Source organism: Opisthocomus hoazin, chromosome 18 (genome assembly GCF_030867145.1).
Source record: "Opisthocomus hoazin isolate bOpiHoa1 chromosome 18, bOpiHoa1.hap1, whole genome shotgun sequence".
Taxonomy (NCBI): Eukaryota; Metazoa; Chordata; class Aves; order Opisthocomiformes; family Opisthocomidae; genus Opisthocomus; species Opisthocomus hoazin.
In genome coordinates this window covers 17,955,136-17,980,680 of record NC_134431.1, presented here as the reverse complement: position 1 = coordinate 17,980,680, position 25,545 = coordinate 17,955,136, and the positions used below count along the sequence as shown (strand labels likewise).

The 25,545-nt window shown below is 46.0% G+C and overlaps 1 protein-coding gene across 1 annotated transcript; it reads left to right on the top strand.

The window, feature by feature from the left end:
* The first annotated feature begins 28 nt into the window (after positions 1 to 28).
* Positions 29 to 25,534, top strand: PRPF6 (pre-mRNA processing factor 6). Its single transcript, XM_075438556.1, has 21 exons — positions 29 to 221; positions 1,107 to 1,275; positions 2,058 to 2,176; positions 2,831 to 2,909; positions 3,851 to 4,027; positions 4,885 to 5,040; positions 5,803 to 5,897; positions 6,630 to 6,786; positions 7,010 to 7,172; positions 10,087 to 10,205; positions 10,864 to 11,082; positions 12,721 to 12,843; positions 13,671 to 13,792; positions 14,923 to 15,061; positions 16,074 to 16,193; positions 17,416 to 17,592; positions 18,449 to 18,582; positions 19,051 to 19,142; positions 21,170 to 21,284; positions 23,330 to 23,456; positions 24,238 to 25,534. Exons 1-21 carry the CDS (start codon positions 151 to 153, stop codon positions 24,388 to 24,390), a joined length of 2,826 nt encoding a protein of 941 aa, XP_075294671.1. The 5' UTR covers positions 29 to 150; the 3' UTR covers positions 24,391 to 25,534.
* The last annotated feature ends 11 nt before the right edge of the window (positions 25,535 to 25,545 follow it).

Below are 25,545 nucleotides of genomic sequence, written 5' to 3'. Positions count from 1 at the left end.
TTTCTCCCCCGCGGGAGCGGAAGTGCCGCGCTGCTCGCCGGGGTAGCCCCGCTCGGTGGCACCGCCTGTTTTCGCCGCCGCTTCCGCCGTCGCCGCTGCTTCCCCGGTTGCGTCCAGCGGCCCCGGTCCCGCCTCGCCGTCACCGGCACCATGAACAAGAAGAAGAAGCCGTTCCTGGGCATGCCCGCGCCCCTGGGCTACGTGCCGGGGCTGGGCCGCGGGTGAGCCGCCGCCCGCTTCCTCCCCCCCCCCCCCCCCCCCGCGGTCCCGGTCCCGATCTCGGTCTCGGCCTCGGCCTCCCCCGTACCAGCTCCCCTCACGACTCCGCCGCCCTCCTCGCCGGGCCCCGGGACGCCCGCAGGCCCCGTTTGGTGCCCGGCTGGGTGCCCGGGCCCTGTCCGTCCCCCCGGGGCAGGCCCCAGGCCCGGCGCGGCCTGCTCGGCTCTGCGGGAGTTGCTGCTGCGAGGCGCTCGGCCTGCTGCTCGGGGGTGGGGGTGTGTGTGGTGTGTGTTTAATGCGGACCTGGTACTAGGGATGAGTTCCTGGGCACTTTAGATCGTGCTGGGATTTTATCCCTCCTTGTTTTTTAACTGCGTGTGTGCGTGGGGCCCTCTTAAAAAATCATTAAATGCGGGTGGGTTTGTGCTGGGAGGAGGGAGAGGCAGGTTTGGGCGGCAGGTGGGCACCAGCAGTTGCCCTTTGCTGGGTGCGGGTTAGGTTTGTGGCGGGCTGGTGCCCTTGCGCTGGGGTGATCCTGTTGACTCACCCTGGGAAGTGCTGGCCGGTTGCTGGCGAGGCAGGATCAGCTTGTTGCCTGTGTCCACCTGAGAGACAGTTTAGAAAAGGGAGCATCATCTACGAGACAGATGGTAGAGCAGTGAGCTGTGTGATTGCAGTGTCTTTGTAGTTAAAGCTCTGTCTATAAAGGATAGGGTTTTTCCCCCCCAGGCTTTGTGAACAGTAGGAATGGGGACTGGCTGCTGCCATTCTTGCACAAGGGGGATGTTTTTATTGTGTGTTAGAAGTAATAATTTTGACAGACCGCCTGTGTAACAAGCAGTGGGGTTGCCGAGCGCTAAATGGCTGCTCCTGATTTGTCAACACAGAGCCACTGGCTTCACCACCCGCTCTGACATTGGCCCTGCACGAGATGCCAATGACCCCGTGGACGATCGTCATGCTCCGCCGGGGAAGAGGACTGTTGGGGATCAGATGAAAAAGAATCAGACAGCTGATGATGACGACGAAGATTTGAATGACACCAATTACGATGAGGTGATGAGACTTTCATCATCCTGGAGATGTTTTTCCCCAAGTGGAAAAGGAGTCCCTTAGCTCCATCCTTAGCTCCCTTGCTGTGAAGCCCTCTATTAGCTGGGGTTTCAAGGCCAGAATTCCCTGTAGTTTGCTAGCAGCCCTTGCTTTTTTATTTTTTTTTTTTCAAATTGAGACCTAATTATACATAATGGCATAGTGCTTGCAGATTTTTGTTGTGGCATTGGTCCACTTATTGTGGGTTTAATCATCTCTACAGAGCCCTGAGAGTCTTAGGAAGAGATCCATAAATAAAATATTAGTTCAGGTACTTTGAGGGATGTATTTTGTATTCTCTTGCACAAATGAAATCTGAGCTGTTGTGCTGTGACATATATCGACATATATTTGTCTTAATGTGGCCTGTGTAGTCTCTTCTGTTTAAATCCCACATTGCTCAGTTAAATGTTGCATTACTCTTTTTGTCTCCTTTCAGTTAGTGGTTAATGGAAGAAAATGGCCTTTCTATACTGGGATCTCATTTATTGCTTAAGAGAAGCAATTTTGAAGCAGTTTTGCTTTTGAACTGGTGTGGGAGAATAAACACTGGGGGTGGTAGAAGAAAGCTGCTTTCGTTTAGGGACGTGTTAGTCTGATGCAATGCTGTTAGAAATAGCCTGCTCATGCGTTCTCGGTGTTCTGGGTGACTTGGCTGTAGCAGGAACATGAGAGGAGCTTTAAACTGAGGACACTGCTCTTTCTTTTTGTTTTTTTCCTCTCTCTCTCTCTCTCCAAATTCGTAGTTCAATGGGTATGCTGGGAGTCTGTTCTCAAGCGGTCCCTATGAAAAAGATGATGAGGAAGCAGATGCTATTTATGCAGCTTTGGATAAGAGGATGGATGAACGCAGAAAAGAAAGAAGGTAGGAAGAATTACGCTGGTGTGGGGTGTTTTCTAGTTAATTAGTGTTTTAGAGTTTTCGTCTAGCTCTTCCATTTTCTGGTTCAGATTTTGGCCTTGTCTGCTGGGTACGTTTTCAGACGCGTATGCAGTTTTTATTAGTGTTAATGCCATGTCTTTGACCCCGGGGCTCCAAGTTTTAAGGGTGATGGTTATTTTGCAGATCTTGCTCTGAGAGCTGATGTGGTTGAGTTGCTTCACTGTGGTTAATTAAGATTCGCTGCAGTTCATTAAGATGATGCGGGAGTTGCTGAGTGTCTGGTTTGGACACATCACATACTGCATGGCACACTGGAAATTGTTACAAAAGTTGTGTAATGCAGTTGTCTTGTAAACCATCGAGCGTTATTTTTAACTGGTTAGAGTCACTAGCTGGTCTACAGGTAAGAGGACGTTAAAGACTGAAGTTCCCTTGGTCAGAGACATCTGTTTTTACACTATAATGTTGTCTTATTTGATAAGACATCTCTCATAATGATGATAATCTAAGCTTGGAAAAGATGCTTTCTTTTATGCCGTAAGTCTGATCAAACATGTTCTTCTGTCAGATCAACACTTTGTTTAAAGACTTATCGAGTGTTACGTTGAGCATAACCTCAGTACTCCTTTTCCTAAGGGAACAACGAGAAAAAGAGGAGATAGAAAAATACCGTATGGAACGACCCAAAATTCAGCAGCAGTTCTCAGACTTGAAAGTAAGGAAAAAATGTCTGAAATATGGCTTTTATCGTTATGATGTGTGGGAGGCGGATGTATGCTCTGCATTTCTTTGCTCAGATTTTGTTCGTTAGCAAACAAGTGCTTTGTTATTCTCCGGATTAGAATGACTTTCAGTTGGAAAAATCAAGTAAATGAACACGAAGCTGGCAGCTGGTGGTGCAGAACCTCTTCTCGGTTTGAAGCTCTCTGGAGGACCACAGTGCCATTTTCAGTCCGTTGCAGAGTTACAGACGGTGTAACTGGGAGTGCTGGCTGGGAGCAGGGGGTGATGGAACCTGAGGAAAACGATAAAGCGATACTGTCCTTACTGCCAGCGGCGTTCGGAGTTGTGCTCAGTCAATGAAGTGGGTGTTTGTAACCTGCTTTTCAGGGGTGTGGGAGAATACAACGCTTCTGCCTGTTGAGCACGTGTCTAGTTGTTACCCAAGGTAGTGAAATTTATGCAGATTGTGATGCTAGGCTTCCGTTTTATGCTTTATTGCGCTTCCACATCAGTTCTTGAGAAAGTGCTACACTTCTGCCTACGAGGGACCCATAACTTGCTGGCATTGAAGTAGCGGTTGAGCAGGATCTCCTGACGCTAAAGCTCCTTTTAAATAAAATGTATTGTTTAAGCTATTGTTTAATGATTAGTAATAGAACACTCAATGCTGCAGGCACTGACATTAATCTGAATATTTGTAGCACTGAGTTTAATAACAAAATTGATTTGAAATCTCAGTCTGGACTAAAACCAAATTCTAATTAAATGCATCTAAATTCTTTCGTACATTGGATTAGAAAAAAATTTTATATTTGACCTTTAAGGTTTTAATTGGTCTGAATTCTTTCAAGAAAAAAATCTATTAAGGAATAAGAGCAGTTAAAAAGAAAATAATTCTGCAGCAAGTACTGATGACAACTCCTGTTTGAACAGCGGAAGCTAGCAGAGGTCACGGAGGAGGAGTGGCTGAGCATTCCCGAGGTTGGTGATGCCAGGAACAAGCGTCAGAGGAATCCTCGCTACGAGAAGCTGACTCCTGTACCCGACAGCTTCTTTGCAAAGCATTTACAGTCAGGGGAGAATCACACTTCCGTGGACCCGCGCCAAACGGTGAGTGCAAAGCAAACCTGGTGAAGATGTGATCCGGACTTTATAATTAGAGACACGGTTAAACCATGCATTCATTAGTGGCATTTGGAAAAAAAAACATATACTGGACCAAACCAGCCTGCTGTAGTTTGGGAGTCTGTCAAAGGAATTGCTGGACGTTAAACTCCTGGGCTTGCTGGAGTCTTCCAGTGCACACCCATTGCCAGAGAAAACTTGAGGATGGGCAGGGAGAGCCTGGTTCTTGTGTTAAGAATGGAAGGAAGTGTTTCTTTTCCTTTTTTCTGGCTGTAGAATGGTGATAATGCATTTTGGTGGGCATAACTAACATCTGTTTCTTTTATGACAACATTTTGCAGAAACGGAACAGAAAATAAAGTTCAGTTTCACCTAATGGCTTGCTCCACCCTGGAGCAAGTGTGTTAAAAATTATTTGCCTTATTGTCAACTGAAAATTAAATAATTTAGCTTGTTGCTACATGGCTGCAGGCTACTATGGTCGTGCAGTTACAGGAGAAGCTGACTGGCGCTGAATTGGCGCCAGATGTCCATGGGACTTCTTTGTGGATATTCTTCTTTGAATGTGCTAGGTTTAGATGCTTGTGCTGAGATTTTTCGCTTACTTTCTTGTTACCTATTTCACTGACTTGACTAAACTTGTGTAGTTACCTGCAGATTTGCAAAATCTGTATGAGAAATGTCTTGTGATTCAGGGAAGCCACGATTTCAGAGATACCTGCAGGATTTTGGCATATCTGCCCTGTGGCCACTGGAGAAGAGCAGATCAGCCAACTGCCTGAATTATCTTTGAAGTCTCAGAAGAGGTTTTAATAATGTATTTCTCGTGCTCTTGTTTTTAGCAATTTGGTGGATTGAATACTCCGTATCCAGGGGGCTTGAATACTCCCTATCCAGGAGGAATGACACCAGGCTTAATGACACCTGGGACGGGTGAATTGGATATGAGGAAGATTGGCCAAGCCAGGAACACCTTGATGGATATGAGGCTAAGCCAGGTAAGGATGTTGAAAGCAAGGGTCTGTCACAGGTTTACCTGGTGTTGGTGTTGTGCTGCTAGTTAGGATCAGTCATGCGTTTACCCGGTGTTGGGGTTGCGCTGCTGTTTAAGACCTGGTTTTAGAGAAGTCTGTTGTTCTTTTGGGCATTGGAGAGAAGAAATAGCTTGACTGTATCTAGAAATAATTTTGTACTCCTCCTTCTCAAATCTCATGCCCTCTATACTAGCAGAATTTCCTGAGAAATAGCAGTTTGTCCCTGGAAGTCTTGGTTGTTATGGGAGAACAGACTGCCCTGTTACACCAGAGGTGGACTGTAGACCAAGAGCACTTGTAGTTTTACCAAGGGAAGCATCTCTTCTGTCCTGTGTAGGGATGCAGCACAAAATGCTCAAAAATACTGCTCTTGAGCTGTTGTTGACTTCTGTTCTTTTTCATTGATTTTCCCATCTAAATCTGGTTTTAACTAAAAAGATGGGCTTTAGTTGGCCAGGCTGCAAGACCTTTTGGTGTCTGAAAGCCAAGCTGCTTGTTTTCTGAATTTTCAGTGGTACGAAGTTTTAGATGTTTAAGTTGTGTATTTTAGAAGTGGAAAAAAGCTAATAAGCCAGGCTTTGTGTTTTCCTCCTTCCCTGATTTTGGTAAGTGATGAAGGTCTAGATTTCCTGTACAGCTCCGGCGTCTTTTCCAGTCTTTGCTGCGTGCGGGCAGACCGTGGGGCTGTGAGTGGTCATTTCAGTAGCGCTGACTTGACTTTCCCAGGTGTCGGACTCTGTGAGTGGCCAGACTGTCGTGGACCCGAAAGGATATTTGACAGATTTGAATTCGATGATTCCCACCCATGGAGGAGATATCAAGTAAGTTTAAGAAGGATTAACTGATTTATCCTCTTAGTGATGGCTGTGATCCTGCATATAAATGGAAATCTGCCTGAGTGGGTGGTTTTCAGCTAGCATTTAATTTGTAAAAGATGCTAGGTGAGTTTCTGAGGGTGAATTCTTTTAACATGAGATCTGGTGTAGTCTTTGAACTGATGTATTTAGCATCTGACCTGGATGCATCAATCCTGGGGATTGTTTCTATTCTATCCCTGGCCTAAGGTGCCAGAGTGATGGCAGCGTGTGGCTGCCTGCCAGCCAGGAAATGACCTGCTTAATTATACCTGTTTACTGCTAATTTAGGCTTGATTGACAACAGCTGAAAACCTCTTTAACCTGGAGTTTGACACCTGTTTCGTAAAGAATTGCCATCTAAGTCAAAGCGATATGTGCAAATGTTGATGCTAATACTTGACTCAGATCAACACTTGTGCTTATCAGCTTCCAATTGCAAATGCCAAGCTGTAATTCCGAAAAATCTTACTGAAGTACGTAACCGGTTTCCACTGTGATCTTGCTGTGTTAGTGTATATATGTAAGCTTGTTTTGGTAGTACAGAATTTGTGTCACTAGTGTGGAAACGTTGGAGGTCACAGTTACTGTGCATGTGAGTGTGGTTGTGAAGAACTGACTGTACAGTACTTAGCGATGCAGGAGAATTGTTTGCTAGCCCGCTGAAAATTTTCCTGCCTGTCCCTCCTCCTCCTGTAGTGATATCAAGAAAGCCCGTTTGCTCCTGAAATCTGTGCGAGAGACCAATCCTCATCATCCGCCGGCCTGGATAGCGTCAGCCCGACTGGAGGAAGTCACTGGCAAACTCCAAGTGGCTCGAAACCTCATCATGAAAGGAACGGAGATGTGCCCCAAGGTCAGAATTGCTTTGTTGCCCTGCTGATCCTTGCAGGATGGTAGGAAAAGGTTGTGGTTACAAGCAGCAGCATCTCTGTTAAGTTTGTGTCAGATAGAGCCTGATAGAGCTTCGCTATTGGCAGTATTAAAAGAACACATTCTTAGCTAGAAGCTGGAGTTTTAAGTTCTTGCTCACAGTACTTGTTTTGATGTAACAGAAGATTGTTTCTTTTTCCTGGCAGAGCGAAGATGTTTGGTTAGAAGCTGCTCGGCTTCAGCCTGGGGATACAGCCAAGGCTGTCGTGGCCCAAGCTGTCCGCCACCTTCCACAGTCTGTCCGAATCTATATAAGAGCGGCAGAGCTGGAGACAGATATCCGTGCAAAGAAACGCGTCCTTAGGAAAGGTGAGAGCTTCTGCAGGGTCAGGGAACAAAGGCTTTGAGTCTCCCTCTGCTTTTATTGTGCTGTGAATTGTTCAAGATCTGTCCACAAGCTTTTTAAGTGGTTTTTATGTCTCCTTGGTGAAAGTAGTTGTTAATGTGTGCCTTAACGATGGAGCTTGCTGCTGTTGAGTCGGGGAGTAGACTAGTTGTAGTGTTTGTAACACATCCCTCAGCAGAAAGCTGCTGTTACTGACCAATTGCAAAATGATGTTTCACCTGCCAAAACCAGTTCCAACTTGATCAAAGTTAGCTAGGTAGATGAAAGCAATTAGGAAATGATGCTGCAAGGAGGAAAAGATGTTTTAACTGTCACCTTGTGATGCGTTTTGGAAAAGATACTGGACTTTGAGTTCTGACTTGTCTGCAACCTGTGAGAGACCACAGTGGTTCCTGGCAGAGGAGCTTTAGAGGCCTTGGGGTTCTCATGTCGCTGAGCCTGGGGGGCCTTGGGATTTACTTTAGTGTAGCGAGTTCTGTGTTCTTGGCAAACAGCTCTTCTCTGGTCCTTACCTAAAACCTTACATCTTCTGTTGTACTGCACTTGGCGGTTTTCCTCTTCTGTACAATTACTGTCTTTTCCAAACAATGATTTCTTTAACAGTAGTTTGTCATGTTGTCCTGAACCCAGGACTTCTTTGCAGGTTGATAGTGTTCATGCTTTGAATAAATTAACTGTGCCTGTATTGGCAGAGATTGCATCTTTCATGGCGATTGAATTGTGTCAGTGTTCTCTCGTGACTTCAGTCTAGACAGGGAAGAGGGTCTGGATTTAATACCCTGACCGAATCTCGGAGAAGCGGTGTACGGTATTGAATGGCTTGGCTTCAAAGGAAGTGAATTGCCTCCTGCCTCTTACTATGGCATGTAAATAAATGGATTCTTACTGTATGTGGATGAAAGACACTTAAAGGTCGCTGGGTTAGAAGTTGTAAGAGTTCAGATATTAACTATTCAGTAGCTTTTTTTATTGTCATTGGCTGAGCAGTGCAGTGTGCTGTGAAGCGTCTCTCCTGCGAGTCTGAGTGTCCTTCCGCAAGAACAATAATAGGTGCTGAGGAAAACACTTCTACATGAGCAGAAATAGATTTCCGAGTCCAGCTTGAGTAGGAGAGCACCTTGTGTGCAAGCAATGACTTACGCATTAAGTACTGAGTTTCGCTTTAAACATTGCATTTGTGTGGAGAAAAACCTCTTGCTTCAGTTTTTGGAACCACCTACTTAATCTCTGATACAAAGCTGTTAGTGGAATGGAACATGATTTATCATTCTGTTTGCAGTTTCTGCCTCCTAACAGCTTCACAGTGCTCCTCTGCTACCTAGGGAACGTCAGTAATACGATGCTCAGAGCTGTTTGTATATACAGCTTTAAGATAAGTGGCAGTTTAACCCAGTATTTCTCCAAAAATAAAAAAGACAGACTGCCTGGTTATGTCACCAAGGTGTGAGCTTTCATAATGTGTTTCTCTCGTCTGTTGGCTGTGTGCATTCCTACCATCCAGCAGAACCTGGAGGTTTTAAAGCCTCTCTCTGACTGGGGAGCTAGCGAGCTGAGTGTTTAAAATACTTCTTGAGGTGTAAAAATCGAATGCTCTGTCTAAGAAAACATGTTCTGTCCTGCTGAGTGATGCTTTCAGCTTTTGCAGGCTGATATTCACTTAAAATGCATCAGAAAAACCTCCTGCTGCTGCAGACTCGAGCAGAAACGGTTAATGCCCAGACCCTCGGTGCACACTACTTGTAAATGCTGCGTGCTTTCCTGTAGAGCTGGGATGTGCTCGGAAGTTCAGGCTCAGCGGTGTGCCTCTGCCTTTGCAGGAGTGCTTAAAGGAGCAGCCTTACCCAGAAGCCTGGCTAGTTTCAAAGTAGGTTTAGATGCCTCTTCCCAGCCGTTCCTGCGGTCCTGCGATTATGCTTGCTTTACTGAAGAAGGGTGTGCTCAGTCCTCTGTTACTACAGCACGTTTGTGTACAGTCACCATGGAGGCAATGAAACTAACACTGCAGCACAGCTAATGCTAGCAATCTGGGGTGTGAGTTGTCGTGGCAAAAGGCTAAAAAAAGCCTTCTTTAGTTTCTCAATGTCACTTCAAAATACAACGTTATGAAGAGACAGGCTGAGAAGAGTTGTTGTTTGGACCGTAAGGTTTCAGACAGCACGTGTAGGGCAGTCTGCAGAGAATGCAGTTTCTACCAGCAGTAGCTAATTCATGGACAAGATTAAGGAAGCCTGAAAGACTCTTAATTAGGTGGAGCTCATATTGGATTGCTGAAAGGATGCTTTGGATTCAGTGGCTTAGTGTGCTAGTGTCAGTGATACTTTTAAGCTTTTATGCATCCTCCAGTTTTATTTTTGCATAGCGGGCCAGTAACTTTTTTGAACGCTAAACTGGGATCCATTAAGCTGTCAGGAGATGCCTGTGGGAGAACTAAATTGTGAGGGGACAGTTTAAACACCTAAGGAGCAAGGTTGTGTTGTTAGGTGGTGTTGAAGATACTCCTTTTTTATAAAGGGAGACCCAGCATGATTAGGCTCCCCAATTTTAAAGATCCTACGTATGCTCGTTAGCCGAAACTAGAGGCTTTGTTCAGCTAGGTATTTTACTAAAGAGGATGCAGTTACAGCTTGTACAGGAGAAGAACCCTTGGCTTGCCAAAACCTGTTTCCAATTATAATTATTAAGTAAGTTTTTTTATTTTCTGATTTTAAGGTCTCATTGTTGAAGCATGAGCTAATATAAGTACAGTTCCCTCCCTTCTGTCTTTCAGGAAATTTCATCTGTAATAGTACAAAGCCTTTAATACATCATCTTTGAAAAATACAGTTCTCTTTAGTAAACTGCTTTGTCACAGTTGACGTAATTGTTTTGCCTCTCCAGCCCTTGAGCATGTTCCAAATTCGGTGCGTTTGTGGAAGGCAGCCGTGGAGTTGGAAGAACCTGAGGATGCCAGGATCATGCTGAGTCGGGCAGTGGAGTGCTGTCCGACCAGCGTTGAAGTAAGTTTTGAAGGAGTAAAATAAAGCAACCCCCTACACACCACTTTAGGTTGGCAGCAGAGCTTTGAACACAAAGGGCAGCGTGAGTGCAGTAGGAGTTTTCTACCATGCACTTTATGCCACAGCGAGAATGATGTGGTGAGTCGTGGACTGTGCTTTTATTCCTCCAGAGTTAATTGTCTGGTGGTCATTATATGCCTCATTTTCCTGTGTAATTGCTACGTTGGTTATACCAGTGTACTGCTGTGCCTGCTGTAGCCGATTAGCAGTGTTCATGTTTAGTGCCTCGACAATTGTGAAAACAGGCATGCGTACAGCCTGGGGAATCTAGAAGAAGGATGCTCATTTCTGGAATGCTGAACTAGAAAGTAGTATTCAGCTGTTTGGAAGGTGATGTGGACAGAAAATAGGGGTGCAGCAGCGCAGCAAACGGAGATGCTATCTTGAGATGATTACGCTTGAGCTTTACAGACAGTAGTAGGCTCTGTTTGTACTATTTCTCCATTGGTATTCTGCAGCCTGCTCGTACTCCTTGAGGACACTTGCCAACTAGTAGCAAACAGAATAAAGCAGCTTATCTCTTTGGGCCAACACTGCCGTATGGCGGCGTTGTCATCTCCTTGTTCTAATCTAAAATACGTCTTTTGTTGCTCCGCAGCTGTGGCTTGCGCTGGCAAGGCTGGAGACATATGAGAATGCTCGTAAAGTCCTTAACAAAGCCCGTGAGAATATTCCGACGGATCGTCACATCTGGATTACTGCTGCCAAACTGGAGGAAGCCAATGGAAACACCCAGATGGTGGAGAAAATCATTGACAGAGCCATCACGTCTCTTCGGGCTAATGGTGTGGAAATCAACAGGGAGCAGTGGATACAGGTATTTGCCCGGGCTTGATTAGAGACCCGGATGAACCTTTAAGTTCTGTTTTGAAGGCTATTGATGCAAGATACTGTAGGATGGAGTGATTTTGCACTAGGCTTATCCGTGGAGAGCCCCATGAAAATACAAGAGGTGAGACTGAGAATCTGAGGAGAGCTGAGGCCGTAGTTAGCGGATACTCTGGGGTAGCATTGTGTGTATTGAGCTGAGGAACGTCTGGTTTACTTCTGTCTTGGAAGATAACCAGCTTCAAGTTGAAGCAGCTGCTGTCTTGAGTAGGACAGAGGCTGTAAGCCTCCAGTGAAGGATTTATGTATTTTTTGCACATGTTTCTTTTGGCTTAAAAGGTGTCTGTTTGCCAAAGAAGTCTTTGTCAGATAGGGTTGTAAGAAATCAATACAAATACTGCACATGCAGCAGGCAGGAAATGTTCTGTTAGCCCTTTGTTGGCTTGTAGTCCTGAGGCTGTGCGATGTAGTCGTAGCTGATGCGTGGAACCATGCTGTATGGGGATGTTTCCAAAACTTGACCTCGGTGCAGGTTCATGCCAGAACACATTTTTGATTTTCTGTACTAGAAAAAGTAGCAAAAAGTTGTGGGGTTTCCAGTGTTTTGGTTCCATTTGAAAGCTGTGGTGCTTGAGTTTGAGTTAGTAATTACTGATGCATCAGAGACTGTTGCCATCTAAATGGCTTGATGTTCAGGTTAAAAGAACCTCTTTCCTCCTGAATATGTCCTATGCTCTATTTAAGCTGAAGTCTTTAAACCAGTTTACTACTAAAATCACTTAAAGTAGGTCAAGGAAGCAAAACATTCTTGGCACATTGCTTAGAAAAGCAACAGCTGCTCATGTGATAATGAAGAAAGTATTTAATATGAAGCAGATACCCTTGTTAACATCTAAAAGAACTGTAACTTTCTTTACACCAGTAAAACAATTGAAGGTTAATTTCAACTTCTGTTTAAAAAACCACCACCACAGCCTCTGCATCACTGTCTTCTCGAGTTGCTTTCAGCACTAGAACTCTTCCATTTCGGTTATCTGATCAGAGGCCTTTTTAACAAGTTTGAGCAAGACACGCTTGGCTTGCTGAAAGCTTTGCATGTCAGAAAACTCCACTTTTCCATATATGCTCTGGTGAAACAGCTTTTGCACCTCTAACTTAACTCTGGTTGAGGGTGTATTCGTTTAAATTCAGTTATCGCTTAGCCCTTATTGAGACTTAAGGATCAACCCAAAGCTGAAAGAAGATCAGTAGTTTTGATGTTACATTAATTCCTTCTCAGATTCTTGCAGTTTTTTCGCTGGCCAGGGTCCTGCTTGGCCCAGCGCAGGGCAGGTCGGTGGAGTGGTAAGGCTGGAGAGGTCACGCGTTGCCACTCCTACTCCTTGTCAGTGGATGCAGTTGATGAGCTTTGTTTCTTAACCAACTTCTGATTGATTCTGTGTGCATCTGTAGCAGCTTCTTCGTGGGCGCAGGCTCACCAGTTAGCCTCAAGATACGTCTGAGTAATAAGATACTTCTAATGTGGCAGTGACCCACAGTGTCTCCGTGTTTGCACATGAGGAGTTGCTGTTGCAGCTGTTCTTGTGCTGACTTCTCAAAATGAGCTGAGCTTCACTTTTGTTTCCAGGATGCCGAGGAATGTGATAAAGCTGGAAGCGTCGCCACGTGCCAGGCAATCATGCGAGCTGTGATTGGGATTGGGATTGAGGAAGAAGATCGGAAACATACCTGGATGGAAGACGCAGACAGTGTATGTCCAGCTGTGATGCTGGTTTTTGTGGTTTTGTTTTTTTTTAATTTGAGGAGATTGAACTGGAGCCTGGGCAATGAGTTTATCAGTGGAAGTAGATGTGATTCCCACAACATCTGCCTGCCTTTGGCCAGTCTGCCTCTCAGCAGTTTCTTGTATCACAGAGCTTTTTTCAGATTTGAATTTTTACTAAGCAAAACGTTGGTACTGTGATAGAGTGTTTGCTGGGGTTTTTGTTTTGGTGGGGTTTTTTTTGTGTGTGTTTGATACCAACAGAGATTGAGGTCTGGTTGAAGGAACTGGGAGTTGAGTTTCAAGGCGTAAACACTGCAGCTCAAGAGTTAATGTAAGACTGGACAGGAGAGTGGGTAAAAGTTTTACCAGGCTTTCTTTGCTTTAGGGGAGTAGTATGAACATGCATTAAAAACTAAATTATATTTCAGTGTGAGGAATGTCCACTGCCCTGGCCTTGAATTGGGCTTACAGCAGTAGGGGGGCATACGCTTGTAGTTTGGCTTGTAAAAACAAATGAAGTGCAAATGTGAGAGCATTTACAGTGCCTTGCTGATCTCTCAAGCTGGCCTCTGTGTGTCAGTCCCAGGGAAGGGCCAGCGATACTTGTGCTCTGATAGAGGCACGCTTGAAAATTTCCTCCCTACTTCCTTTTAAAAAGCTGATAGTAACTGCTCTGTTAGATGTAATAGCCCAGTTCATGTATTACTGTGAGTTACTGAGTTCTGTGTTGAATTATGCGTGTCTGATTCTTTCTTGCACTTGATTTCAGTGAAGCCCTAAACTGACTGGCTTCTGATCTGTTTATTCCTTAGTGTGTTGCTCATAATGCTCTGGAGTGTGCCCGAGCAATTTATGCCTACGCCTTGCAAGTTTTCCCGAGCAAGAAGAGTGTGTGGCTGCGAGCGGCGTACTTTGAAAAGAACCATGGAACGAGGTACGTGTGCTGCATAGTCCTGGCGTCGGGGGGTTCATCCTTGTGCCAGGGTGGCAGAATGGGGAGGAAGAAGAGCTGCACGATGGTCCGTGAAGCGTTGCCTGTGCAGCTGGTGGAAACGCGCTGGCGGTGTTTGCAGGTCAGACCTTTGTTGTTATGGCTGTGGTCAGAACATCTTTGGGTTTTATGAAGTCCTAAAAAGTTTTCTGGCAATAGGGGTTACTTGGTAAAAATAGCTATGAATAGGCAAGGCAGGGACAGTCACCTTTGAGAAGGCCTTTCTAGAAGAAATTGGTAATACACATCACCTAGAAATACAGCACCTGTCTAGCTTAATTTTCATAGATGAACTGCTTCATTGCTGGAGTCATCCAAGCATTTCTGGCGTTTTCTGATTAAACATACTGAGCATGCGTGTCGCGTTCTGCATGAAGATTGGTGTTATGCTGTCACAGCTCAGGCCTCTGTTTTGAAGTTTATTCACAAAGCTTTGCAGGTCTGAAACTTTCTGCCCAAAGTTTAGGGTAAAGCAAGCGATCTGTGCAGTAGAGCAGTTACACACGTGGAATCATCCTGATTAAAGCCAACAAGGCTGTAGTGAGGCAGTGACTGCAGATGCTGAGTTCTGCCGCATTCAAGCCTTTTTTTTTTTTTTAGAACAAGTGTCTCTTTGCTTTTGATGTTGTTCTCCCATGTTTCCCCGTGGTGGCTGGCTTTTAAGCCCCTTGTTCTACCTGAAAAGTAGAATTTTCTGGAGGAGAAAAAAAACTTTCAAGAAGATCAAGCCAGCTTCATCTAATAATTCTGAAAAACTTCCTGTCTCAGTTTCTGCTAAGGTTTGTTAAGAAGAATGGCTCTTTCCAAGACAAACGAGCTGTTTGTGTGCAGAGTCTTTCCGCAGAGGCTATCAAACAAAGGTGTCTGAACAATGAGCCGTTTGTGGAGTGCCGATTTCAGAACCCTTGTGAAAAAAGACCCCACCCTTTCCTTCTTATGAAACAGCTTATCAAGGTTTACAGTGTTGGACTTTGCAACAATATTTATGACATGGAGTGATAGTGGAAGTGGTGTGTGAGAGCTCACCTTTGGCAGTATTTCGAGTGATTGTAACTTGCTCTTTCTTGTCTCAGAGAATCCTTGGAGGCTCTTTTGCAGAGAGCAGTTGCTCACTGTCCCAAAGCAGAAGTGCTCTGGCTCATGGGAGCCAAGTCGAAGTGGCTGGCAGGAGATGTGCCAGCAGCCAGAAGCATTTTAGCCCTGGCTTTCCAGGTGGGTATGTTAGACTTGTGTCGTGGTGTTAAGTAAGAGTGGTAAAGAACACAGAGTAGGCTTTTTCTGTCAACACCTGATTCCTGCTGCCTTTCAAAATGATGGGGGCTTCCGCTGTTCTTTGTTTTATGTGGCAAAATGTTCTCCTGTAAAATAGTGGCAAGCTGGAAGCAGGAGTGTATGACCACTCTTTTAGTAGTATCACACCAGGTTCTGAGTTCCCAAACTACTAATTTTACTACTGTGGCTCCTACCAACCCCAGTCATGTAGCAGAATTCCCATGTGTTGGGTCATCTGTCTCCTCAGGAGAAAGGGTAGTGGGCTGCCCTAATTAATGAGGTTCCTGTGTTACTTATGGCCGGGGCCAAATCCACTCATCCGCAGCAAAATGAAGGGAATTGTCTGCTGGATGCTGGAAGCAGGATGGGCAGAGCAGTTCAGTTCTGACACTGGGAATGAGGCTTAAAAGCGAGTGATAGCAAAAACAAGTGACAGGTCTTGGGGTGGAAGGTAAAAGATATTTACTTCCTAAATTTGTTCGTGGTTCTTTTTGTTACCATCCTGAAGACTTCTTGATGTGGTTGCCACTAAAATGACTTTTATTGGAGGAGGTTTCACAGACCTCGGTTGGGAATTCAAGCTTCATTATTTTTTTTTTTGTTTTTTTTGTTTTTTTTTGTTCAGGGATAATAAAACGAGGGTCTCATTGTGGCAGACCCTATGATCTTTTCGGTATTTAAACTGGAAGTTCAGAAGATCAAGCATTAATGCTTTTCAACAATTGAGAAGCATCCAGCTTCTAAACTGGCATATATCTTTGTGTTGCGCATCTGTTTCAGAGAATTTCTATAAACTTCAAAGGTCAAAGAAGACTGGGAGGAGCTTGAACTGAAAAAAGTCCTGGTGTGGATTGACAAAGCTCTGATTTCAATTTTAATCTGGATCAAACGAAGGATTAAATCTGCTGTTGATTCACTGTGTGCATTTGTCTGTCATTTTCTGTTCTCGCAGGCCAACCCCAACAGCGAGGAGATCTGGCTGGCTGCCGTCAAGCTCGAGTCGGAAAACAATGAATATGAAAGAGCAAGGAGGCTGCTGGCGAAAGCTCGCAGCAGTGCCCCCACTGCAAGGGTAGGGATGTGTGAAGGGTGGGGAGGCCGAGAGCTCTCTTGGCCATGGGGGAGTCGAGGTGGAAGGAGGAGTTCCTTCAGCTCTGCGGCCGGAGGGATTGACCGGATGGCTCCCTGCCATTGCCTCTCGCAGGCGTGTGGCCGCTTTGCTGCAACGCTTCTCCAGCAAATTGCGACACAAAATCACGGCGTGGTGGGAAAAAAAGGGCTAGGATCAAGTGAAGGGTTTCAGATTTTTTTACACAAATGGCAAAAGTCAGGAAATTCCCACTTTACAGCTGTTTGTGTAATGTTCGTGTTGCATAAAAGCGTGTCTTGGAGAAAAGAGAGAGAAAATACTTTCACAGAAGGCTCACTTATGCTTGCTGTGCCAAAGACAGCTCTGGTCAAGTTTGTTGTTTAAAGTTACACTCTGGAGTTTATCTCTAGAGCTACTTCTGGTATGATAAACTTTGTTGGTTTTTCAACGGTTCGTACAGAACCATTTTAACTTGTCCAAGTAAAAGAAAAATTAGTTTGGTGTCCATCCCCCCCTCCAGTTTGTGCTTCATCCTAGATATTTTACACTGTCCTCATCCTTTTTTGTCGGTCTGGGAGCTTCTCTCCAGCTGGCAGCTGCGGCTGAAGCTCTGGAGGCTTGATGCCTCTCTTGCAAAGTCACGGTGGGGGGAGTTTGAGAATGGGAAGGATGGGGATCAAAGAGTAGTGGAACAGCCTTCGGTCTATAACGTATTTCTTACAGCTGTAGCTTCCATGCATAGCCAAAAGAAAGGCATTTAGGGCAGAAAAGTATATGTACTAGTTTGTAATTAGCAGGACAACAGTTGCCACTTGGAGCCATAAATAAGAATAGGTGCTTTGGGTAGCTTGGGTCTAAGGCAGTCGGGTTGTGCTGATGAAACAGGCTCAAATTTGTTAATTGGTTGTGCTCTTAAAGCTGTGCTCTTTGTGCGAATATTACACAGATGTCAACTCTGTTCTAATAGGTGAGATACGGGTTGATCACGCTGTTCCAGCTCCTTTAATTTTTGTGTTTACCTTTCTCATTGTTATCTGTTCCCACTGTTATTTAACCCTGCAATTTATTTATTTTTATATTTAACTTCAAGCTGTAGCTAATCAATAACACTCTAATGAATGTAGGAAAGTGGGAACCCACTGCATTGATGGACTAATGGTTTTTCAATGGCTGCTCCTGATAGACAGCTCTTCTTTGATCTCAGGTCTTCATGAAGTCTGTGAAATTAGAGTGGGTGCTTGGGAACATTGCTGCAGCCCAGGAGCTTTGTGAGGAAGCCCTGAAGCACTATGAGGACTTCCCCAAACTGTGGATGATGAAGGGACAAATTGAAGAACAAAAAGAGCTGGTGGATAGAGCACGGGAGGCTTATAATCAAGGGGTAAGATGTATGTTACTGCAAGTTCTCTTTGTGCTTCTGGCGTGGAGAGATGTCTGTCTTTGAATCAAAATGGAGAGGACTCTGCCCCAGACTAACTGAGGAGGTGATTTCTGTTCTCTCTGTCATTGGTTAAATCAATAACAAAGCAAAAAAAAAAAATTAGGACCTTGAAATAAGCAGCAAGAATTTCTCTTACCCAGTATCCATGTGCAGAATTCACTTTCTTGCTTTGAAAGAGCTTGACTCCTCACTGGTAGGAAAAAGTAATTGCACAATAATTCTCTAAGACCTGCAAACACTGAAAGCAGAACTCTTGAAAGAAAAGCCTCCTAACGAGCTCTTAGATACAGGCTGCAAAAGGAGGTGGCCTGCAGAGCACTCGTGCCTCTCTTAAATGGCAGTCGGTGTCCTTGAGTACAAAGCTTTGGAAACTTGTAATGTGGCAGCAGGCTTCTGCCAGCGCCGACTCCCTCATGGCTCCCCGGCTTCAAGGGCAGTCTGTTGCCTGCACACGCTGCTGCTGGGGTTGGGTTGTGTGTAAGAGCCCTGCATGTCCAGATGGAGCCCAAGTTAGAGGTGTATTATTAAGAAAGGTGTATTCTTTCTCTTGCTACTGGGATAGCTCGGTCATAGTTGATGCACCCGACTGTTTTGGAAATGGGAGAAACTTGATTTCTGTGCTGTAAGACTAACTAGGAGAAATTTGAGCGATGTAATCAGCTTTGTCTCTCTTCCTCTAAACTCTCCAGGAGTCCGTAGGGAGGGAAGTTCTTGTCTATAAGGGTTTACAAGATTTTTTCCACAAGATTTTTTTTTTCACATCTACATATTACCATACTTTATTTTTTTTAAACAGCTGAAAAAGTGCCCCCATTCCATACCCCTGTGGCTTTTGCTGTCCAGGCTGGAGGAGAAAGTTGGGCAGTTGACCAGAGCTAGAGCCATCTTGGAAAAGTCTCGGCTGAAGAATCCGAAGAATCCAGATCTCTGGTGAGTTGTGTGGAGGTGAACTGAATTTGGGCTACAAACCCAATGCGTTCTTCAGGGCAGGTAGTTTGTGTCTGGTCAGCTGTTCGAGCCTGGAACTCAGGACTGTGCCCATCCTGGAGTTGCTTCTGGACTAACAACTTCTGCTGAATACCAGAAGTGCTTTGGTGATCCTGGCTAGGACGTAGCTACTCTGAGGAGCCGTGGACTAGATAATTGTAGTGTACTGAGCATGAAACTGTCATTTCTGTTCTAGTCCCTTTTTCAGATTGTTTTTGATCTAGGCCATTATAGAATAAAGGTCATGTTTATTTTTAGACGGAGAGGAATGGGAAGATGTCAGTCACCTACGCATATTCAGAATACGGGCAGATGTTTGCAATTTCCAGTGACCTTCATGTGACTCGCTGTTTGTTTCCGCATAGTGAATATGTTGTCATAAATATCATCACCGAGTCTCTTCCTTACCAGGTTAGAGTCTGTGCGACTGGAGTACAGAGCTGGGCTAAAGAATATTGCGAATACTCTGATGGCCAAGGCACTGCAAGAGTGCCCAAATTCAGGTGAGCTGGATCTCATTTCTGTCTCAAACACGGTTGTTTTGCCCAGTTGATAAAGGCACATCTTTTTGCAAGATCTCCTTTCTGGCCAGCTCTCAAAACACTATATTTTGGACAGATGTCAGTCATCCTGCTGCAAGTGAAATGTGGAGGGTCTTTATGAATAATCCCAGTTGCTCTGTGCTGTCTCGCACTGGAGAGGTCGCGGGTTGGTGGTCGTTCCACTTTGCTGCAGTATCCAATACGTTACTGGGTCTGCGGTCCACAGTTTGTCCCCAGGTTTCCTGGGATATGGGTGGCTTTTCTCTGAAGCTGGTAGAAGCCTGCCGAGGTTTAACATTGAAGAAAGACTCTCGAATGCTTGTAATTAGGAAGTTCGGTGAAAAAAGAATGTCTGATTGGAGTACAACTCCCCGTTGTTGGTTTGCCTGCGGTGGTTGCACTGCTGACTGTGTGCTTAATACCTCGTGCTGGCAGCAAATTTCGGCCACAGTCGTGATTAGGAGATCAGGTGCCATAAAAGTTTAGTTCTGGTTTTTGATTATTTTAACTCATTTAAGAAAAGGCTACTAGGTCATACAATGTAGGGCCAGTTGGTCCTAGCCAGCAGTGGAAACATTTGCCTCTTGGGATGGGAAGAGAAAGGGCAAATGCTTCCCTATTTTTTGAGAGAACTGCGGGAAGATTTAATTGTTTAAATGTGTTGACATCTTTGGAGAGGAGATGTCACGTAACTACAAACTGTAGTAGTCTACTGCAGGGCAAGCCTGCTTAGCTTGCCTTCAGGCTAGGTTTTGAAAGATGTTTAATTGGCGGCTGCTGAAGTCCCAGTGAAATATTTGGGAATGAAGTGACTTTTATGACATGATAAACTCATTGCAAGCTGCTCACCGTGCGAGTGGGTCAACAAAGCAATACCACCCAAGTTCCACTTTGTTTTGTGAGTGACCTAATGCTTAATGAGTGTTTGCCACCACAGGCTTTTTTTCAGAATCTGCTTGTTGCTATGGAAATAGGCAGCAGGATCTCAGTTTTTGTTAAAAAAAAAAAAAAAAAGTGCTTCCAACTCTATCTTAAAACTCTACAAACCAGAATAAAAGCCTGCAGGAATTAGCTCATGGGACACTTACAGTCATGTAAACCACAGACTTGAGTCCGTCGATGGCCAGATTGATTCCCGCTTGCTTATGGGTGATGTAAGCAGGCTGTGCAAAGACTAAAATTGAGACCTAATGGTGTTTGTGTCCTTAGCAGGCCTGAAACAGAGGCCTGAGAAGTGTGCTTTGACCTTATATATAAAGAGCAAGAAGAGCAGAGCTGTGCTGCAGTCATCAAAGCTTGTGTGTGGCGCAGTTTGTGGGAAGCGAGAGCGCTTTGGTAGAGTCCTGGCAGACACGAGCTTTCAGGCTTTGAAGTGATCAGCAGGTATGGCTGGCTGACACGAGAAACTGGAGCTTTCATGCTCTGCGGAGTGCATTTCCTTTCTTGCTCTTGGCAGTGAAAGGAGCTAGGGATTAAACCCGGCTTTCCTGGGCCTGCTCTGTCCTTCATCGTATGTGTGGAGAGCCAGCGTCAATAACACCGCGGCGCGCTCTGGCACCCTTGAAACTGCTTCCAGGCAGTGTACTCTGTGCCTTCTGGGACTGCTGCTGCACTTTCCCGTTCAGACACATAGATATCTTTCACTTCTGAAATGCTGATTTGCCCTCCCCTGTTGCACGGCTCGCAATGTCTCAGCTGAAAGGTGTGAGCCACACCAGCGTGGCGAGCGCTGAAGCTGCGGCAGGGTTACGGTACGGGGGTGTTCAGAACTGAAGGGCCAGCGTGGTGCATGCGGTAGCTAAAAATTTGGAGTGCTGAAGGAAGTATCCGTGCAGAAGGAGCGATCTGGGACGAGGTTGGGGCATGGATGAGCACCGGGGCGGCAGCAGCAGCGCTGTGTGCGTTAGAGGGCACGGGCCTGGTGACGGCATGGGGAGGGTTAGTCTTGGAAATAACGCTAAACTATCCTCCTGCTTGACTTGATCAAGGAATCCTGTGGTCGGAGGCAATTTTCCTTGAAGCGCGACCTCAGCGGAAGACCAAGAGTGTGGATGCCCTCAAGAAGTGTGAACATGACCCACATGTCCTGTTGGCTGTGGCCAAGTGAGTTCCTGCGCTTGATGTAGTAAAAATACCCATTTCTGTGTGTGGCTGCATCCATGGTGAAACATTGCACTCGGTCACGACCGTGATTCTGGCTGCAGCAGCTCTAATCAGCCCCAAAGCAAAGCTCTCAAGCTGTCTCCTAGTAACTGTGCAAATCTCTCCCTTGATTCAGAGCAGGGGATGTCAACCTGCCCGCAGGCCCTGCTGGTGGGGCTGCGACTGCGGCACGGGCAATGATACATTCGCAGAGTCCTTTTGCAGCGCTGGGTGTTGGCACTCTGAAAACTGCTCACTTTCTGTCCCTTGGAAGGGATTTCTGTGTGCTTTCAGGTGAACCAGGCTTAGTTAAGTTTTTTAGGATATGTTTTAAGTGTTTGTGAAAACAGAGACAATTTTTGCTGGTTATCTTTCAATTTTTATGTGGCTGACTGTGTATTCTTCCTGTTTTCTCTCTATCCTAGATTCTGTTGGATTTTTTTTTAATCTTGAGCTAGATTCTGTGCTGTTGTAGTCTTGTCCCGTCCTGAATTTCTGCTATGTCAGTTCTCTTCAGCTGTGGCCCTTCCTGGAATGCAGACTGTCTGTCATACTGTAGTTTGCTTCTCTGAAATGGGAAGATAATCGACTGGGAATTGCCTTCTTGTCTAGATCGAGTTGGGAGGCTTCCAGTGATAAAAACCCCACTATTAGAATTGACTCATGCCGTATCCTTTCGGATCTGATGTGCGAACGGCTCCACAGCAGTCGTGATTGGAACAAACTTACTATTTTTCCTTTGTGAATACGAGGAGAGGTTAATGCAGGAAGCGTTTTGCCCAAACAGTTGTCCAGCTCTTTCACAACTCTTTTTTATAAGCCAAAGAAAACTGCAGGATACACTCCAGTGACTGCAGCGCTGGGTTCTGCCAGAGAACGACAGCTGACTTGTTCAGCTTCAGCAGCAAGTGAGAAAAATGTTAACTTTTGGTTTACGGAAACCGCTCCCAGGCCCCTTCTGGTGCAGCCTCAGACGGTTTAGCAGCTAATCCCAACACAAACAGCTTCCACCTCCCTTCACGACTTGCTTGTAGGTACAGCACTACCGTAGCGTCACACGTCTGTGGAAAGCTTTTGTTAAATGTGTTGCTGAACACGGCCACAGCCTGCAGGTGTTGAGCCTCTGCTATCATTGTTCATGCTCTCTGAAATCACAGTTTATTTAATGTGGAACAATCAGGAGTATTATAGGGCTTAAAAACAATCACATAAGCTGTATAACTTTATGGCTGGCTAAGCCCTTTATGAGGATGGCTGTCTGATTTGATAAAGACCTGACTAGCTCAGATGAACTCTTTAATGCAAAGGAGTGAAACCAAGAGACTGTTGACCCAGCCGGTTAATTACTGGGGAGAAATTGCAGAACTGACGAGCACCTTTATGAAATGGCAGCAGCCGGGCTGGGTGCCAGGCTGGGCTTTGAGCGTGGAAGCTTTCGTGCTCGCCTTTCCTCGTAAAGTGGAGCTGGCGAGATGGGGCTGCTCCACTGGAGCGTGCTTCGTGGTTGGCAGCGTGTGACCGCACGCGGTCATGGCTCCGGGAGCGTGCATGCGATTTTCAGCTTTGATAAGTTGTTTAATTGTCAGATGCTAAAATTGACTTGAAATATTAAGAAATTGGAGGAAGGGGAAATAAATGTAGGCGTGTGATCCTGTCTCTGTCTACACCGAATCTGGAACAGCAAAATTAAGCGACTGACTTAGCAAAGACTGAGCCCAGGAGTGACGCTTCCCTTGGAGGGTGCCTGTCTCTTCCGGGGGCTGACTTCACCCGCTTCAGCGGGGGGAGGGTGGAGGGGAAGCGGTGGATGTTCTTTTCAGTCCTCTTGTGTCTTCTCCCTTCCCAGGGGAAGGACAGTCAGCAGATGCCTGCAAAATCAGTTGTTTCCTTCTTGGGAGAGCAAAAAAGGGAAATATCTGTAGAGCCTTTAAGCTGGAGCGCTTGCGGATTGCCACGTTCCTCTAAAGAGAAGCTGTTTGCTGACTCACTTTTGATTTTCTCAACAGACTGTTCTGGAGCGAGCGTAAAATAACCAAGGCCCGAGAGTGGTTCCACCGAACAGTGAAGATAGACTCCGACCTGGGGGACGCCTGGGCTTTCTTCTACAAATTTGAGCTCCAGCACGGCACAGAGGTGAGCGTGTGCCCGGGAGCGGGCAGCTGGGAAGGCAGCAGGAATCCCTGGCTGATGTTGGCTCCCCAGTGCTGGGGTTTGCTGCGGCGCTGGGCTGAGCACGCTGCTGCTGCCTGTGTGGCTTCACCGAGGCGGCTGCAGCGGTCGCGCCTGGGCGTGGGTGAGCACGAACAGGCCTGCGTGGTCATTAGCTGAGCTGTCTGTCAGGCTGCTTCGCTGCCCACGGTCGTGCTAGTTTGTGCAAAAATCTATGAAATCAATCTTCCTGCTGTAAAATGCAAGCTGACTCGTAGGAGATTTTCCTGAAATTGCGGTTCTGGGTTTGTGTAACCAGTCCCGTTTCCTCACAAGCGTCGAGTCCAGGTTGCACGTGAAGACAGCCAGAGGAGCATTCTGTGCTAATCTCTCATGGTGATTTTTACTCCCTGATATTACTGAAGTGATGGGAGTGTTTATCTGCTGACTTCAGAGGGACCTCTCGCTGCATGGGTCTCGCGCAGGTGGCAACGCAAAGGAAGTTTCTGCTGCGATTTCTCTGGTGTGGCCAAAGCTTGCTTGACTGCAATTGGGCCAGTTTGTTCCGCAGGGTGGGAGAGTTGCTGCCACGGAATTCTGGCTCAGGCTTCCATACTGCCTTTAAAAACCCAACAAAACAAAAAAACACGGTATAAGCTGTGGAAGAGTTTTTGAATTGGGGAAGGGATTGTTAAATTTTTGGCTCTGAGCTGGAACAAACCAGGGCGTTAAGAGACTTTCAAACTGTCATTTTCCTTCCTCATAGGAACAACAAGAAGAGGTGAGGAAGCGCTGTGAGAACGCTGAACCCCGCCACGGAGAGCTCTGGTGTGATGTCTCCAAGGACATCGAGAATTGGCAGAAAAAGATCGGCGAGATCCTCGTGCTGGTAGCAGCCAAGCTTAAAAATACCTTCTAGAGGACGCTGGCTTCAGCTGCGTTAGTCGTCTCTGTAGGACTTGTCTGCTTCCCCGCTTTGGTGCATTTGCTCTTAGGTGGCACAGGTTTCAGAGGACAGGAGACCAAAAAGAGAAGCTCCTTCCTTCTCTTCCCGGCGATCGTGCTCTTGGCTCACCCAGCGCGGTCACCAGCTTCTGCGGCGCATCTGAACCTCGCTGCTGCTGCTGACGAGCAGTCTTGTGAGGCTCCGCTGGCGTTTTGGTTTTGATGCCTTGATCCCCCCTGTAAATACAAGCTTTAATTAGTGCTCGTATGGAGTCTGATGTTTAGCAGTTCCTCTGCTTTCCTCCCTAGCATGCGTTCCTGTCCCGTCCTGTCCCCCTTTGTGCTCTTTCTTTAATGTTTGGCCCACCTGATGCTGGTTCCTTGCCAGCAGATCAGGTCTGTTGCTGTTTGAATACGCTGAATGTCCTCGGAGTCGAGTTCTGCTGCGGAAGACCGGCGGCCGAGGGGAAGGGCTGGCCTGGCCCTGCTTGGTTTAGTTTTTTGCCACGAGCCTGCTTGAGCTTGGTCTCCTCTGCCGGCTGCGGCACAGCTCGGAGCCATCCCTCAGACCTGAGCAGGTGGAGCGTTTTGAAAATTCAAGAGCGTATTTTTAGAGATCTTTTCCTTAATTTTTTAAATGTATATAGTATAATCTTATTCTTTTAGGTGTCTGATTTCATTAAGCACAGTGATATTTTAGAGAAACAAGGCAAAATCCATCAGTCCCTGAAGGCCCTTTGGAAGAGACGGCCTTTGCGTAGAGCCGCTGAGAGACTGGGCGCTCTTACAACGGCGCCTGCGTTGGGTTGGGGTGTTTGGGACGATTCTCCGGGTGTGGCTGGGAAAAAGCAAATTCATGAGAGACAAGGTTTGTCTTTGGGACCCTCTATGAGCCATCTTCAATTTTCTACACTTGTTATCTGTATTACTTTGACCCCCAACACCCTGACTTTTGTGATCGTTGAATGAAAAGCTGTAACATCTTACGTGTTAGGGTGCAGCAGAAGTACCCAGGTCTGTGTGTGTGCGTTGTAGAATGTGTTTAGTTGGAGGAGAAAACCCCTTATCACTTGTTTGGACAATGTGTAAAATACAGCTTGTGTTTTTGTTGCCTTCCATTCTCTCTGAG

Coding starts and splice junctions, on each gene's coding strand:
- PRPF6 (XM_075438556.1), top strand. CDS start 151: ATGAACAAGAAGAAGAAGCCGTTCCTGGGCATGCCCGCGCCCCTGGGC. Junction 7,173..10,086: donor GAAACGCGTCCTTAGGAAAG/GTGAGAGCTTCT, acceptor TTGCCTCTCCAG/CCCTTGAGCATGTTCCAAAT. Junction 21,285..23,329: donor GTCCTGTTGGCTGTGGCCAA/GTGAGTTCCTGC, acceptor TTTTCTCAACAG/ACTGTTCTGGAGCGAGCGTA.